Genomic DNA, 15,258 nt, shown 5'->3' on the forward strand with positions numbered 1-15,258 from the left:
AGAGTACGTATGTACCAGGTTTTATAATGACAGTGAATCGAAGAGAAACAATTCAAAAAAAAAAAAAGGTGGGTGCAGCCTGAGTGCAAAAATAAATAAAAAGAAAATCGCAGGTAAACACAAAGTTTGCAAGCAAGACCTCTTAACCAAGCATCTATCTATATATATATATATATATATATATATATATATATATATATATATATATATATATATATATCTATATATATATATATATATATCTATATATATATATAGATATATATATATATATATATATAGATATATAGTGAATTGCAGAATAACATTGTACACATTCAAAAACTTGCTACCCTCTAATTCATAAGACAGTAAAAAACATAAGCAATGATTTACACAAAAACTTCCCTCTGTATGGTCTACACACGATTTCTCTAAATTAACCTAACTTAATCTTAACTCAATCAAAACCGTATTTCAATATGAAAGCCTCCTAGAACAATGGCCGGCCCTTGGAGATCCCAACCGAAAAAAATAAAAGGTGATTTACCAAGCAGTAGTTCAAGTAAACGTTGCGCTTATTATATTTGAGTGGGGAAAACCCCACTCCAGGACCACTGATTGGATAGCATTTAATTCCCGTTTTAATTTACAGTTTAATTGCTCTTCAACATGGAGAACGTTGTTCACTCTGGTTACATTGGCAACCGAAAACTCTCATTAATATCTAGCAATTATTGAATTTAATAGAAGCATAGACTCTAGATTTTTACATTGCCTAATCAAAGAAAATAAAACAACCACAATATTACAAAAGATTCATCCCTAACTTAACGAGGTAATACTCAAGGGTCGACAAGCTATAGGAAAATATTTACCTTAAACGTGTATATTGGCACATTATCAATTCCAGTTTCCCTAAAAAAAACAACTCTCAAAATGTGGCTAAACACATGGTCTTATAGGGGCGAAATGGCAACAGTATACAAACCAATTAAGACAAAAAAATTCAAAAGTTCAGTGCTTCGAAAGCAAGCTGCGCGTACATTCGCCATCCAACAATTGTGCATTGAACACCAGGTTGCCCTCATCCCTTACTACAAGGGTCTTAGAAAACCGTCTTTAATACACTGGCCTTAATCAGCTTGAGGTTGATTATCCCCAGCAAAGCATCTCAAGGAGGCCAGGGTCAGTTCCCTCAGAAAGCACTACAACAGTCCTTCCCTGATAAACCTCCCACAGACATGAAATCCAACACAATAATCACATGGGATTCCCATCTACCCTATTATGCATTAGAGGGATTGGGGGGGGTCTCACCTCTGCCTTGGGAAAGTCCCGTTCCTTGTAAAACCTGGGTGAGGTGGTGGGGGGGGGGGTGTAATCCCTTACAAACCACCACAACATTTCTGACACATGGCCATACATGCTGTTTGAGAGCCAGCAGTTTAAATGGACTTCCAGCCTTCTGGAAGTGCATAGAGAAGGTGTGCATGTCAAGCGAATATCGACCAAACATATGAACACGTCTGAATGTTCACAGGAAGCCCTGGAAACTCCAGTTATCAAAATAAAGAAAGTCAACTCCGGGATATTGCCTTTTAAGTTATAGCTATTCAGGCACAGATAGATGGGAAACTATATATCTATATAAAATGAGGAATTATATACATATTATGCGTATCTTTAGCATACCTCAACACACAGATACAGTCTATGGCCTTAATCCATTGCAGATTGCTTTACTCGCTCTGAATTGAGATAGAATATTGCAGTTTGTTTTGCTTTTATGAACATGGCTAGGATAAAGCCAGATAATTACTGTGTCCTCCACTGATGACATCAGCTGCTAAAACCAACCAACCAACCAACCAACCAACCAACCAATCAGTGGCTGCTGCTACAATTCACCACAAGTTTTGCTGCCGGAGTTTCAACTCTGGTTGTGTTTTTTTAATAACAGCAGCTGTTGGTCACTTGGCCAGGCCTCAGTAGCAGATTTAACCGTTAAGCACTGTGCATAGCTGTGTTCTAGACAACCATGTGTCGCATTAAAAAAAAAAAATCAACATTTAACATTGATGCTTACTCCTGCTTTGATTGTAATCTTTTGCGACGGGCCATTCCCTGGGGAAGCATTAAACCTGCCCCCTAACATACACATCTAACAAAAACAAATACATAACAACCACGAATCCTGTCAGCGAGCGCTCCACGACTTCAGCAAAGGTGTGTGGTTTATCTCGTTCTAATGTAGAGAGGTCCAGTCCCTGTTGTGAGTCAGTGAAACCATCCCTCTGCTCCTTCAGCTCTTGAAGCGAGTCTGCTCACATATGTGATTGAATTTCCTGTAACACACACACACACACACACACACACACACACACACACACACCATGAACTCCAGCCAAACATAGAAAATGATCTGGAGATGGGTGTTGACCCCCTCTAGTGGTGGATGGGAAACTATACATGTAGGACTTTAAGATTTCCATGTAAAAGAACATTGAATCACAGAATGATTGATGGAGCCTTTTAACAGAATACACATTGGTAATATGCTTCCTTTAGTTGCATATTTCCCAGGGGGTGAGAGGCATAGATCAATAAAAAAGAAAAAGGAGATCTCTTTGATTTAAATCAAAGTTTAAATTATCACTCTACTCAAAAAGGATCAACAAACATAAACACACACACGCACAAAATAAACTTACACTGCATGATGTGCCTTGACCTGGGTGCGGCAGTTACGACCCCAGTAGCAGTCAGGACGAGCTGTAACAGCAGCTGTGGGGATGACAGAGTTACTACGGCAGCTTTCTGGGCTGTTTCCACATTTTTATAAAAAGGTCAGAAGATAACCAACCGCTTACATTGTTGTGGATCCACTTCCTCACACATTGTTTTTAACCCCATTTACATCCAACTATAATATCGATGTCCGAGCAAAGTACTTGGCTCGTGGCTACAAATCATTTCGTCTGTTACATACATTTTTTATTAAGGATTTTAATGAATACAAACAGTGTTTCCCCCTAGATTTTTTTTTTATAGCAGTGGTGCTGTGAGTTGGTAACCTAGCAACGCTAGGGGGGTCCGGGGGGGCACGCCCCCCCCCCCCCCCCGGAAGAATATGTTGAAAAATAACCTTTTAAATGGTTACTTCTGTTGAGATTTTATTGGGAACATTTTTACAGGTTGAGCTTCCAAATATGACATAACAACCAACAGAGTGAAGGTATCTGCTGAGACCAGATCATTGTGCAAATATGCCTTGAACTTGGCAGAAACGTTTTGACGCGCTGACACTGCAAAAAAAAAAAAAAAAGAAAAACTGGCGAAAACACTCAAATATGAAATAGCCATCACAAGTAAGCCAGGATTTTAGCTCCCTTGACTGACGGGTGTGGGAGCACTGCGGCAAAGTGTCATGGACACGGGCCGGAGTTGAACTCTGGTACCTGGCAGCTCAGACGCTGGGATGTTCTGCCTGAACCTGTAGGCCAGCTCCTTGAAGGTGCGATGGCCGCAGCAGTAGCACAATACTGTGCTGCCAGAAATGCGGTAATCTGCAACCAGATGAAGAGAGAGAAGCGTTGACCAAAAAAGAATATATTGATTATTGAGACTCTCTGAGACTAGGGCTGTGCGATGAATCAAATTTTGACAGCAATTTCGATCGGTGTCAAACGATTACAATCGATTTTTTTTACTATCATTTTTATTCATAAAATGTTTCTTATAAACAGCTGGATACATATTGGTACATTATTTTTTATTTCAACATTTTCTATTTGAACCTTGTGTATTTTTTTTAAGGCGGATCTTCAAAGTTCTCAGTTAAGTGTTTTTTTGGAGAGAAATACTGAATAAATGCATCATGTTTTCAAACTCAAAAAAGGTAATTGTTTGAATAATCGTGGTTTCAATATTGACCAAAATAATCGTGACTATGATTCTTTCCATAATCGGGCAGCCCTATCTGAGACTACTCAAGCGAAACAGGATGCTAGGGGTGGTTAGAGTTCACCCCCCCCCGCCCCATCCTAAAAAGTGGTCGGTGCCATGATGTGTCTGGCCAGGGGTGTACTCACCAGACAGATGGAAGGCTCCCTGCTCCAAGGCCTGCAGGCCCTGCTGGAGCACATCCCTCCAGGACATGCCTCTGGAGCTCAGGTAGTTCTGGAAGAAACAGAACGTGAGCCACTGGACAAGACGAAAGGAGTGCAGGGGCCAAGGGATCGATGGAGAGAACTGTTTGGGGAAAACAACGAATGAATAGGAGTAACGTTTGTCGGGCTTACCTGGAGGATTTCAGACTCGTAGTTATTGCTGTTGAGCGCTCCATCCAGGCACTTGTTTGTGAAATTGAGCCCTGCAAGATAAAGACATCAATAAGCGTAGCTTTTGTTATGGAATTAGCAAGAGTAAGGTGGAAATAAAACTAACCTGAAGACAATTTTTGATTAGTGTGACATGAGTCATGCAAGTCGATAGACAGAAAATAGAATTTAAAGCAGACCAACTTGTGAAGGGCATCAACATTATTCATAAAATTGTATTGCATCAATAATCAATCAACAACTCCAATAATCATCTGTCGAATTTCACTTTGGACATGATAAACACTTTGAAGATTAGAAATGTTGAAGAACTACTTTGTTTGATGCTCACTTTGTTTTTTGTTGTGCTGATCTGAAATTGCTAGTGTACAGATGGCCTCGCCCCACCCTATATTTCCCATATGATCTCTTTTTATGATCCAACCCGTTACTTAAGGTCCTCCAGTAAATGTCTCCTCACGACCCCCAGGATTAACACAAATGCAGCACATGGTGCCTTTAGTTACTGTGCTCCAATCCTCTGGAATAGCCTACCTTTGGAATTAAGGTTGTCGCACTCAATGCTCTCTTTTAAAAAGGATCTTAAAATGTTTTTATTTTCTTTAGCTTTTAATTCATGACTACCGGTCTTTGCTTTTAAACACTCCATTGTATTATTATTGTTCAGTTTGTTTTGTCTTTTCTTTTGCCAAGTGTGTTTGTTTATTTTAGATCATTTAATGACATCCCTCCATTCAAAGCACATTGTGTCTATGTATGCCATAGGAAATGTGCTATATAAATAAACCTGACTTCACAGAGTGTACCAGCAGTTAATAACCCTGGCAGGTTAGACAGGAGACGTACCACTGAAGCGGACCAGACAGCCCTGGCAGCCAATCCTCTCACAGCCCCAGTACATGTGACAGAAAGGCCTCTGGCAGACTCCACCTGCAACATACGGAGCATACCGCACATTAATAACATACATTTCTAAGAAATGTTGCATAAAATAGAAAAAGGGTCATTAAAATACAAGATCGTCGTTTTCACACCGTGTTGACGGCTTCTATTGAAATAAAATCGACGGTTCTATTAGCAAAGGTAAAAAGGTCACTTGAGGACATTGGGTAAGAAACCCAAATCCTTTCGGCTCGCAAGCAGAGCACCCCCGACCACCTCCCCTGTCCAACGCCTTGGCTCGTTTGCTGGAGTAGACTTACATTGCTGGACAGCGTGCTGCTGGCTCCCTGGCTCGGAGCGTCTGTCTGGCATGGCCTGCAGGCAGCAGGAGCAGATGACATGGGAGCCTTGTGGAGAACAGCGGTACTCCTGGACAGGATCTGCAGAGGTGAACCAATGAGGCTCATTGCATATCCCCCCGGTGTACTGGGGGATATACAAGTAACATGGAGGGACTTGCCCTTTGACTGATGTGCTTTATCCTATTCACTGGAAGCCGGAGTACTTCCCAAGAACTTAGGAGAGTGCACTACTTTTAAAATCAGAAGCTGAATTCTTTAATAAATGTTTTTTTAATTATAACTATTTTTAACCATCGTCTCTTGCGTCTGCTATTTTTAAATATATAATAAAATGTTAAGGGCATCCTTTCATGCCGTCTTCAATACAGCCAAGCAAGTCTTGGTTCCCAGCAGACTTTCCCCCGGAGAGACGTACCGGCGGGGCCATCTGCAGAGGTGGAGGGCTGCTCTGCGGCCGGCTTCCCTCCCTCCTCCCTGAGCTCTGGCCCGGCTGCTCCGGCTGCTGCCGCAGCCCCCAGCGGTAGCAGTGGGCCGGGGCCGAGGAGAGGGCCTGACCGGGGGTAGGCCGAGAAGCTGGAGCCCGTGGTGAACGGGTCCGGACCCCCCTCCTTCCTGTATCCCGGACACTGTCTGCACACCACAAACGGCTGGCTGGGGAGGGAACGCATGAACACCACATTGAGAGGAAAATATGTACATTCATATATAAGAATTATGGTCATTTGATGAATGTTCTTTTAACAAATAAAAAAAAAAGAAAAAAAGATGAAACATTCACACTGAGCGATTACAATGGGTACTGCAGTCCAGTCACAAAACTGGAGAGATGGTTTGAGGACACTGAATGAAGACGCGCAAAAGTAGAGCCGAGCGGAACATTATATTTTGTTTATTATTTTGAAATGTTATCATACAATTTTTGAGAATGAGAAGGGATAAGTCCCACACTGTAAGTTGATCAGCTAATGTATTTTTGCAATTTAATTATCATTTGAAACTGATAAACTAGCTTATGTGGCATCAGTCTTGAAATCCTTTAGGGCTCAGCTGTCTCCATCTTTCAAATGCAACTCCACGATTTACCCGTGTTTCAGCATGGCTCTGGTCAGGGGGGCAGATGAGGTTTGGTACAATCTAGTACAATCTGTGTTATCCAGTTAGTAAACTTGCCTCCATGGCTGCAAGACACTCGTTTGTGTGCCAATTTGTTGAATATTTGGCAACCCGGGAGAATAGCAAATCATAACAAAAACGTTCTGACCTGTAATGGAATTTCAGAAAGAGAACATACTGGCTGTAGCATTGTTGTCACAGCAGCCAGTATTTCCAATTAGCACGTTTTCTTTATCTCTGAGGAGATATCATGGTCCTTTTTGATTTAGTACCGTATTTTTGTTAGATATAGCTCCTTTAAGTAAGCAATGGGTTTTATCGATTCCTGCCGAACAAACGCAATACTATTTAGTGCTAGCTGCTACAGAGCCCTTCTCAATGACTGGAAAAGCTCTTAAAAAAGAATGCCGAAACACAGAGTTAAAATGAAGAACACTGCATTAAGCTTGGTTAGACAATGTGCCTAGTGACTTGCCGGTATGATCCCCATTCTGCCCCATTGATTTCTTAATCATCCTTTGGATAAAATGCAACCCAACCAACGGCCATACATTTTATAAACAGCAAAACAATTAAACATGAGGAATTGTTCTTTCCGTATACCTGTTGTCCGACCAATCGCTGTCGTTGTCTGAGAAGTCAAACAGATAGTCCGAGCTGCCCTCCTCGTCGGAGAAAGACCGATCAACCTTGGGCTGCAGCATGTCCTGAGTTATCTTGTTACAGCTGTCCATTCCTTTCAGGTCCTCCTCGCTACGGCACTTCTCTGTGGACACACACGCCATCAAAACCACAGGCACACACTGGGCTCACAGAGTAAATAAACACAAGGGGATAACCCTATGTTAACTCGATACGCATAACAGATTTTAAATATTGTCATTGGATTTAATGTATCGCCATTGCATCCAAATTACACATTAAGTGATATAACAACATGGCCACCAAACGGGTGTGCACGCTACTAAAATAGTTAGCCCCAGTAGGAGGAGAAAGTTAGCGTCTTCGCCAGTACTCAGACTGCAGCTATGAACTGCATCGTCAGAGACAGACAGACAGACAGAGGGACGGCGCTGGAGGGGGGGGCTGAGAGACAGACCTGGGTGCTGGATGAGGTAGGCCTCCACCAGGTTGTTGAGGATGTGGTTCTTGCGGATCCTGTCCACGGGGCAGCGGCAGGTGGGACAGAGGGAGGAGCGCTCCATCCAGCCGGAGTAGCAGGCGGAGCAGAACGTGTGCATGCAGGGCTGCAGGCTGAGGGTGGGGACACGGGTGGAGAGCGCGTGAGGCATGGGGCGGTAGCACGGGTGGCGCTCGTGTTCTTTCTAACTTGAATGTAGATTACATTTTTATTGACAGGTAATGTAGCCCAATGAGAACGCCATTGTCAATTTAGCAGATGCTTTCATCCCAGCTGGGAACAATCATTTGTCAACCTTTTACAGTCATATTCAGACCACATTCATTCACAGTGATTTCTCCTTTTATCAAGCTCCAAGACTGTAGTACACCGAGTGCAGGGTAGCGCGGATAACGACAGACAACATCAGTGCCCTGGGCTTACACAGAGCCTGCCCAGAAGGGGAGGTCCGATTACCCCGGACCACACAACGTCCGTGTCCCCCGGATGCCCAGAACGACCCTTGCCCCAGTGGGCCGCCCGATAGCGCCGCGGGGGAACGCTACCTGACACAGTCGTGCAGTAGGTCCTGGCAGATGATGCAGGTCAGGGAGTCCTCCATCTTGTCCGTCTTGGCCTCCACTGCCGGGGCCTTCCTGCCAAGGAGGTCCCGCAGAAGGCCCCGGGCGGGGCCGCTGGTGGCGGGGCCGCTAGGGGCCGGGCCGCTGGGGGCGGGGCCGCTGGGGGCGGGGCCGCTGGGGGCGGGGCCGCTGGGGGTGGAGCTTGATGTGTGGGGGAAGGCCGTGTCAAGGTCGGTATCTGAAGAGAGAGAGCATGGTTCAGATGACAACCCTAAATCAAGTTAGTTAGTTAGCTATTTGTACACATTGATACGATTAGATTTAAAAAACATTATCAGTGCAACCCCAAAGCCAGGAATGGGGCCATTTTCTCTTGTAAGATATCAAGTATGAGACATCACGCACCAAAGAACGAACGAATAACCAAAATCATACAAAGACAGTGATAGTTTTGGAGGATGGTATACCCTACCACCAGGGCGGCGCTATACCCTACCACCGGGACGGCGCTATACCCTACCACCGGGACGGCGCTATACCCTACCACCGGGACGGCGCTATACCCTACCACAGGACGGCGCTATACCCTACCACGAGGACCGTGATATACCCTACCACGAGGACCGTGATATACCGTGTAGCCTGGCTCCGCCCGCCAAAGTACTTCCGCTCAATTTTCATTTCCCTTCAGTACTACATCTGGGTTTGCGGTACATTCCTGGGTTTTCTCCGTCCGAATTTTGTGCGACCAATCAGCGAACAGAGGGAGTGGCTGAGAACAATGATGTTAAAGTGAACTCTCAGTGCACCGCGTTTGGTTTGTTTACAGCCTGCGCGCAAAGTGATTCCCGGCCAAACGTGAGCGATTGGTTATGGCAGATCCAGAGTGGCACTGGGCAGATCCAATAGTTTTAAACTTCAACAGACACCCGCCTGCGTCTGTTGAAGTTCGAGTACGAGAGTCTGGGAGGACCAGGCTATCAACCGGGAGGGTCTGCCAGAGAAAACAAAAGGTAGAGCCCCAGCTAATGAACTCACCGTTAGCGGTCTTCCTCCTTTTCCTCTCTGGCTCCACGGCGTCTGTGTTGTCCTGCGATGGGACAGTGACTGTCGATAGCCCTGGAAGAAAAGTTATTAAAAAAAAACACACCAAGATCAAACTGAGAGCATCCCCAAAAGACGCCGAGAAGCGGATGGTCAATGCCTAAATACCCCTTCAGGTACGACTCTCCCATGTGCGGGGTATGGTACTCTCCCTTGTGGGGGCATGACCGGGGTGTGAGCCCCCGTAGGCTGGATAAGAACAGAGGCTCGGAGGACCTACCGTGGGCAGGGGAGGACCCGTGGGGTGGGGTGACCCTGGCCGCTGCAGCTGGGCCGGTGGAGCCCTCGATGTGCAGGAGGGCGCCGGAGGTGGAGGGCTGCGGGTCCTCCCGGGACAGATCCCGCGGGGCACTGCTCAGCAACACAGGCTCCACGGACAGACAGAGGTCTGAGGGGGAGGCAGCGCGGGCGTGGAAGCCCCCCGCCGCCACGACGCCACCTTGCAGGGCGGAGAGACGGTTGTTAGCATTGAGAAAACAACGGACCGGCCACCATTATGATTAACAACAGGCGAATTTCAAGATTATGTCGTATTTCCTTTCAGGTCCAATGGCACAGTAGGCTACTAGGGTTTATGTGAAAATAGAAATGCAAATGAATGAATATATAACAAATTGTGAGACGTTTTAGTGTATACACAAGTTTCTTATTGCATTTTTAGACTTTGACTTGGTAGGAATTGTTTGATTCCAGCGAAAGTCAGTTTGTGAACACACCAAGTGTTTCCTGGAAATGCCTCTAGAACTGTTGCAAGCAATTCCAGATATGATTTTCAAGAACCCAGTTATAATAACCCAAAGCAAAGCCTGTATGAAACCATTCTAACGACTAAATCCACTGGCTTACCAGACGCATCCTGCGAAACACCCAGCTCCGGCTTTATGGAATGGTAGACGTAAGCAATGTCTAGAGAAAATAATAACAGTGCATTATAATCATGTAATTACATATGGTATGAAAGCTTAAAAAGGCCCATCAGTGAAAAGAAAAGGGTTATTCTAAATGTGTTATATTCCTGGAATCCCTGATTAAAAAGCCCCAATGGTTCCTTAGCCTCTAGTATCGTTTGTCTCATGTACAGCAGAGACAGCTGGTTACCATCTCTATCACAAACGTTCATGTTTCCAAAAACACAGCCTGAGTCAAAACAAGTTTGAGAGGTAGTCTTCGGTCTACGGGAGACTACCTTTACAGTAAAAATACTAAAAACTTTTTCAAGTAATAGTAATGCAGAGAAAGTAAACAAGCCGATGTGAATGTAGAGTGCCTTACAAATGCCCGCAGCAAAATGTTGCCAAAACGGCGACTTTAAATGCTATGGCTGTGCATGGACATTCATAAAATGCAATAATAAAGTCCAGTAAATTTAATATAAACAGGCATCACGATACATCAAAGTTTAAAGTCCTACAAACTTGTTTAATGTTTAGGTAATTTCATAGAGGGACTTGTTACATATTAGAAAATGATAAATAGTTGAAAATGTAAAGAAAAAAAAAATCAGCTTATAGCGTAAAACAAAACAAACACTCACTTTGCTCTGGCTCGTTCTTCCGGTACACAAAGTGGATGACATCTCCATTCTGCACCATGTGAATCTGCTTCTTGACCAGTTTAGACATGTTGATCACAGTGCCATTGGTGCTACCGGGCCAAAATACAGAACAATTTGTATTTACGAGGGTGTAGTGAGTTTTACAAATCACTAGAGTAATACATTTCCATAAGGTATGGTAGTATTGAAGAGGAATATTTTAGAGAGTAACATAGGGTCAGGTTAAACATAAAAAGACAATTAAGAAAGGCAGCAGACTGCATTTTTTTTCTCTTGCTTTGACAACTGAGCCCAACAGGAATGACAGGCCTTTAATTAACCATTTCATGGGTTCACTGTCAGCAGTTTGTAACCATAACAAAGAGCAGCAAGCCTTTAGACTCCATGCTATTCCCAAATGGCTGGCGTTCACTTCATTATGTCTGCCGTTACTGGGTTGAGTTTAAAACAATGTTTAAGCTACATACCTCATGTCTTCCAGCCACACCATCCCTGAGTTCTCATCTTGTACAATTTTGCAGTGTTCCCCAGAGACCAGCTTGTTGGCAGGGAAGGATAAATCACATCCTAGCCATGATAGAATAATGTTGTTAGGAGTACGCAATGCAATACTTTTCTATAAAACAGTACTCAATAACATCTGAACAATGACTGCTACACCCTACCTGCTATAATTATTGCATACAAATCATCTCAAATGACCCCTGGTGGTGGGTAGGGCTGCAACGATTAATCGATTGGAAGAAACGGTATCAAATCAGATTTTGGTAAGAGACTAATCATTCAAGTAATTTATCAAATTGAAACATTTGTTGCTTAATGTTGCAGTTAGGTTCATTGTTCATTTCAAAAAGAATATCTCTTGTTTAGTTTTTCTTGGCTGCTTGTCAGACAAAGAAAACATGTTTATGAAACCACTGTGGACTCTGGTAACTTGTGATGTTATTTGCTATCGTTTATAGACCAAATGATTAACCAATGGATCTAAAATATAATCATTTGATTAATCGGCTATGAAAATACTCGTTTGTTGCAGCCTAGTGGCATGGTATTGATTCATTCAATTATTATGTATTGGATTTACTATAAAAATAATTACAAAATAATGCATGTTATTAAAGTTAAAAAATGACATGTATCGAATCATACATCCTTGTTTGATCATGCACGTATTGCAAACAAATCACATTGTATCTATGTATTTTTTGCCAGACACATAAGATACTGAATTAAGGCAAAGTGCTTTGCAATGCAAAGCATTTCACAAGCCAAAGGGCCGTGAGAATAATGGGCAGCCATTCCCTGGGTAAAATCTATACAGAAAACTACTTAATATTCTCCACACATGTTCTCTATGGACGCCCTTTGTTATCATCAGAAGAGGGTTTATAAGTTTAGTGAACTAAAGGGGCCTTTGAGCTTTGAAAGGAGCTGTTCTAGACACAATGGTCTAGACAGTGCACAGCGAGACCTGTCTGATAAATAAAAAACACAAAAACATAGCTGATACAGAGAAAAGAAAAACAGCTGATTATGCATAAGTTGTCCTGATATTAAAGCATCGTAGTTTACTTTGCATTTTGACTACATATTACATAATTTTCTATGTACATAATAATTGCAATAAGCTTAAGGCTTTGATGAGTGTATTACCTTTTCTCCGGCCAATCGTGTACTGCTTTTTGATTAGCAGAACTTCAGATTCACAGGAGCCGACTTTCACCAGTTTTCCCCATGGTCGACCCGTTCCTCGACCCTCCATTTTCACATTCTACGCAAATAGTTCAACACCGTTAGGGATCTCTTTGTAATATTCATCAATTTGCCTCAACTTGAAAAATCCAGCCTAGTAAATAAAAGATGATAGAATGTCATTATTGTTTTTTTGGGGATATTAACAAACAAATAAAGTTCAAATGAAATGGCACACACATTGACAACACAATTTCCATATTGTTTACAATAAATAGCATTTCGTGAAAGAGAATTGAAGTTACTTGAGGGCTCCCTTTGAGCTGAGGCAATCGATGAAAAGGGGCTCGAATTAGCTGGCTAGCGTCCCAGCTAGGCTAGCTAAAATACATGTCAAGTAGGAAATGCAAGGCAGAGTTTGTGAATTGACACGAACGGGGACGCATGCATGTTTATATGTTTACGTGACCACGTCAGTAGCATGGCTGGGGTCGCAGAGGTCTATGTATTGTAACACTCCCAACAGCCTCAACTTTGTGTTGACAAACAACTTGATGCTAATACATTGTCAACGCCGCTAGCCTGCTAGCAGCTAACCCCACTATTGATAAACCGCAATTCGTTATAGTTCGCATGCGTGTCATCGATATATATCATAAGGCTCAAAACTATATGGGTACTTTACCATAACACGTCCAGTTATCTGATGCGATTGTGTTCCGTGAGAAACCGTCGCCTCCTCATTTTCCAGAGCGGTGAGGCATTCGCGCACTTCCTGAGAAGCGAAGCGAAAGCATTTATTATTTACCAACATCAGCTGACAGGGGCGGGGTTAGTGGTGCAAGGATGTTGTGATTTAGTTTATTTTATTCAGGATGTTTTAATTATTAGTTCATACAAGGAGTACGATTTGTGAGTGGATAATGGAATTTTAGGTAAACAAAATTTCTTCTACTAAATTCAGATTCCAGATTCAGATTATAATCCCGGGGCAAACTTTCCCAATTGCTCTACTCAAATAGAACGCTGCATATGAAATATAACACAGACACAGACACATATAAGATACAAACAATCATGTCATAACGTGTATTTGTACATAAAATAAAAATGCTCTTGGACAAATTGTCAAAAATGCAAAAAATAGTCCTGGAGTTTAACACATAATGCATATAACCTACACAAATAACTACAATTATAAAGGTATTCTTAGAGGCCTTTTTTCTATACTACTATGATGTATTGTACATTGAAGATAAAGGATTAGGAGAAAGTCTGTTGTATCCAATTAAAAAAAATCAACTGTGAAAAATGAACAGATTTTCATTTTTTGTGGGGGGATTTGGGGCTATATATAAAGTAGTAATTATAAGTGGACATTTTAATTATAAGTTAACATGTCATTTATTCTGCCACATTGAAAAAATAGTTTTAACAAACCCAAATGTAATCTACAAAACTATAATTCTAAATGTTTGGCACAGTTCTTCTTGAAAATATAATTGGAAGATAACATTATACATTGTATTGTTATCAAGTTTATTCAATCATTAAAGGTTATTAAATTAAATTACAGGTTTTAAAATGAGACACATTTAAATGCAAGTTTAATGTGTGATGTCACCTGTGATGTCTATAGGTTACTTCCGTAGACATTACACAGACACAGACACAAACACACACACACACACACACACACACACACACACACACACACACACACACACACACACACATTGCTGCCATAACCCCTTAATACTTTGTGGATGTGTAGAGAGGTGGAGAATTCATTTAACCTTCTTACCTAATGGATGAATCAGAGTTACACAAAAATCCGCCAAATTTTAGAGATTTATTCACTATGTGTGTGAGTGTTTGTGTGTGTGTTTTTGTATGTGTGTGTGTGTTATAACACTTAGTGGTTCTCCATAGAATCCTGACTGTCAATTGGTCATTAGGCTTCTGCTCAAAATGATCACTATTATGTTAATGAAAGCACAGGACTCTCCGTAACCTGTGGTGAGCCCTATCCAAGCTCCTTCTTAAAAGGCAGAGGTCACCTCACTATCTGCTCTTAACACTTTGCCTACTCCCAACATCAGGAATTCATGCCTGACCTAGGCAATGTACTGGCAATCATCTTTGGATGCTGAAAAAAATCCCACGAGTTGAGCCCAAGGGGGGCTCTTATAGAGTTCTTAGAGCTCTAAGAGTTCTTAGAGCTCTTAGTGCAGATGCTCTTGTTCTCCTATCCAGCAAAATACATTTTTTGATACATATTTCAGGATGCTGATTCAGATTGATATTTTCCAGAATGATCGAGTTCATCTCACTTTTTACCATGTAGCGGCCGTTTAAATTCATCAACAACAAATTAATTGGCAGCCAGGATGGGATTACTGATCACTTCTGCTTCTCCACCCGGGGGCATGGTTAGAGTCAACCTCTGGAGGCATAAGCCCTGATGGAGAGAGAACCGTCCAGCCACAGTCCTAACCTGGCAGGGTCTAAAGTGCCCTATAACATG

At 42.5% G+C, this 15,258-nt stretch overlaps 1 protein-coding gene across 1 annotated transcript; it reads right to left on the reverse strand.

Moving 5' to 3' along the window:
* Window positions 1–278: 278 nt before the first annotated feature.
* chfr (checkpoint with forkhead and ring finger domains, E3 ubiquitin protein ligase) lies at window positions 279–13,512 on the reverse strand. Its single transcript, XM_079733159.1, has 18 exons — window positions 13,417–13,512; window positions 12,693–12,810; window positions 11,507–11,606; window positions 11,019–11,128; window positions 10,331–10,390; window positions 9,705–9,923; window positions 9,419–9,499; window positions 8,366–8,618; window positions 7,779–7,933; window positions 7,283–7,445; window positions 5,982–6,217; window positions 5,525–5,644; window positions 5,169–5,252; window positions 4,284–4,354; window positions 4,074–4,161; window positions 3,441–3,548; window positions 2,694–2,766; window positions 279–2,327 (listed from the first exon to the last, which is right to left on the reverse strand). The coding sequence occupies exons 1-18, from the start codon at window positions 13,417–13,419 to the stop codon at window positions 2,285–2,287; spliced, it is 2,085 nt and encodes a 694-aa protein (XP_079589285.1). The 5' UTR covers window positions 13,420–13,512; the 3' UTR covers window positions 279–2,284.
* Window positions 13,513–15,258: the final 1,746 nt, after the last annotated feature.

This window comes from Pollachius pollachius, assembly GCF_949987615.1.
Source record: "Pollachius pollachius genome assembly, chromosome: 1".
NCBI classification, from domain to species: domain Eukaryota; kingdom Metazoa; phylum Chordata; class Actinopteri; order Gadiformes; family Gadidae; genus Pollachius; species Pollachius pollachius.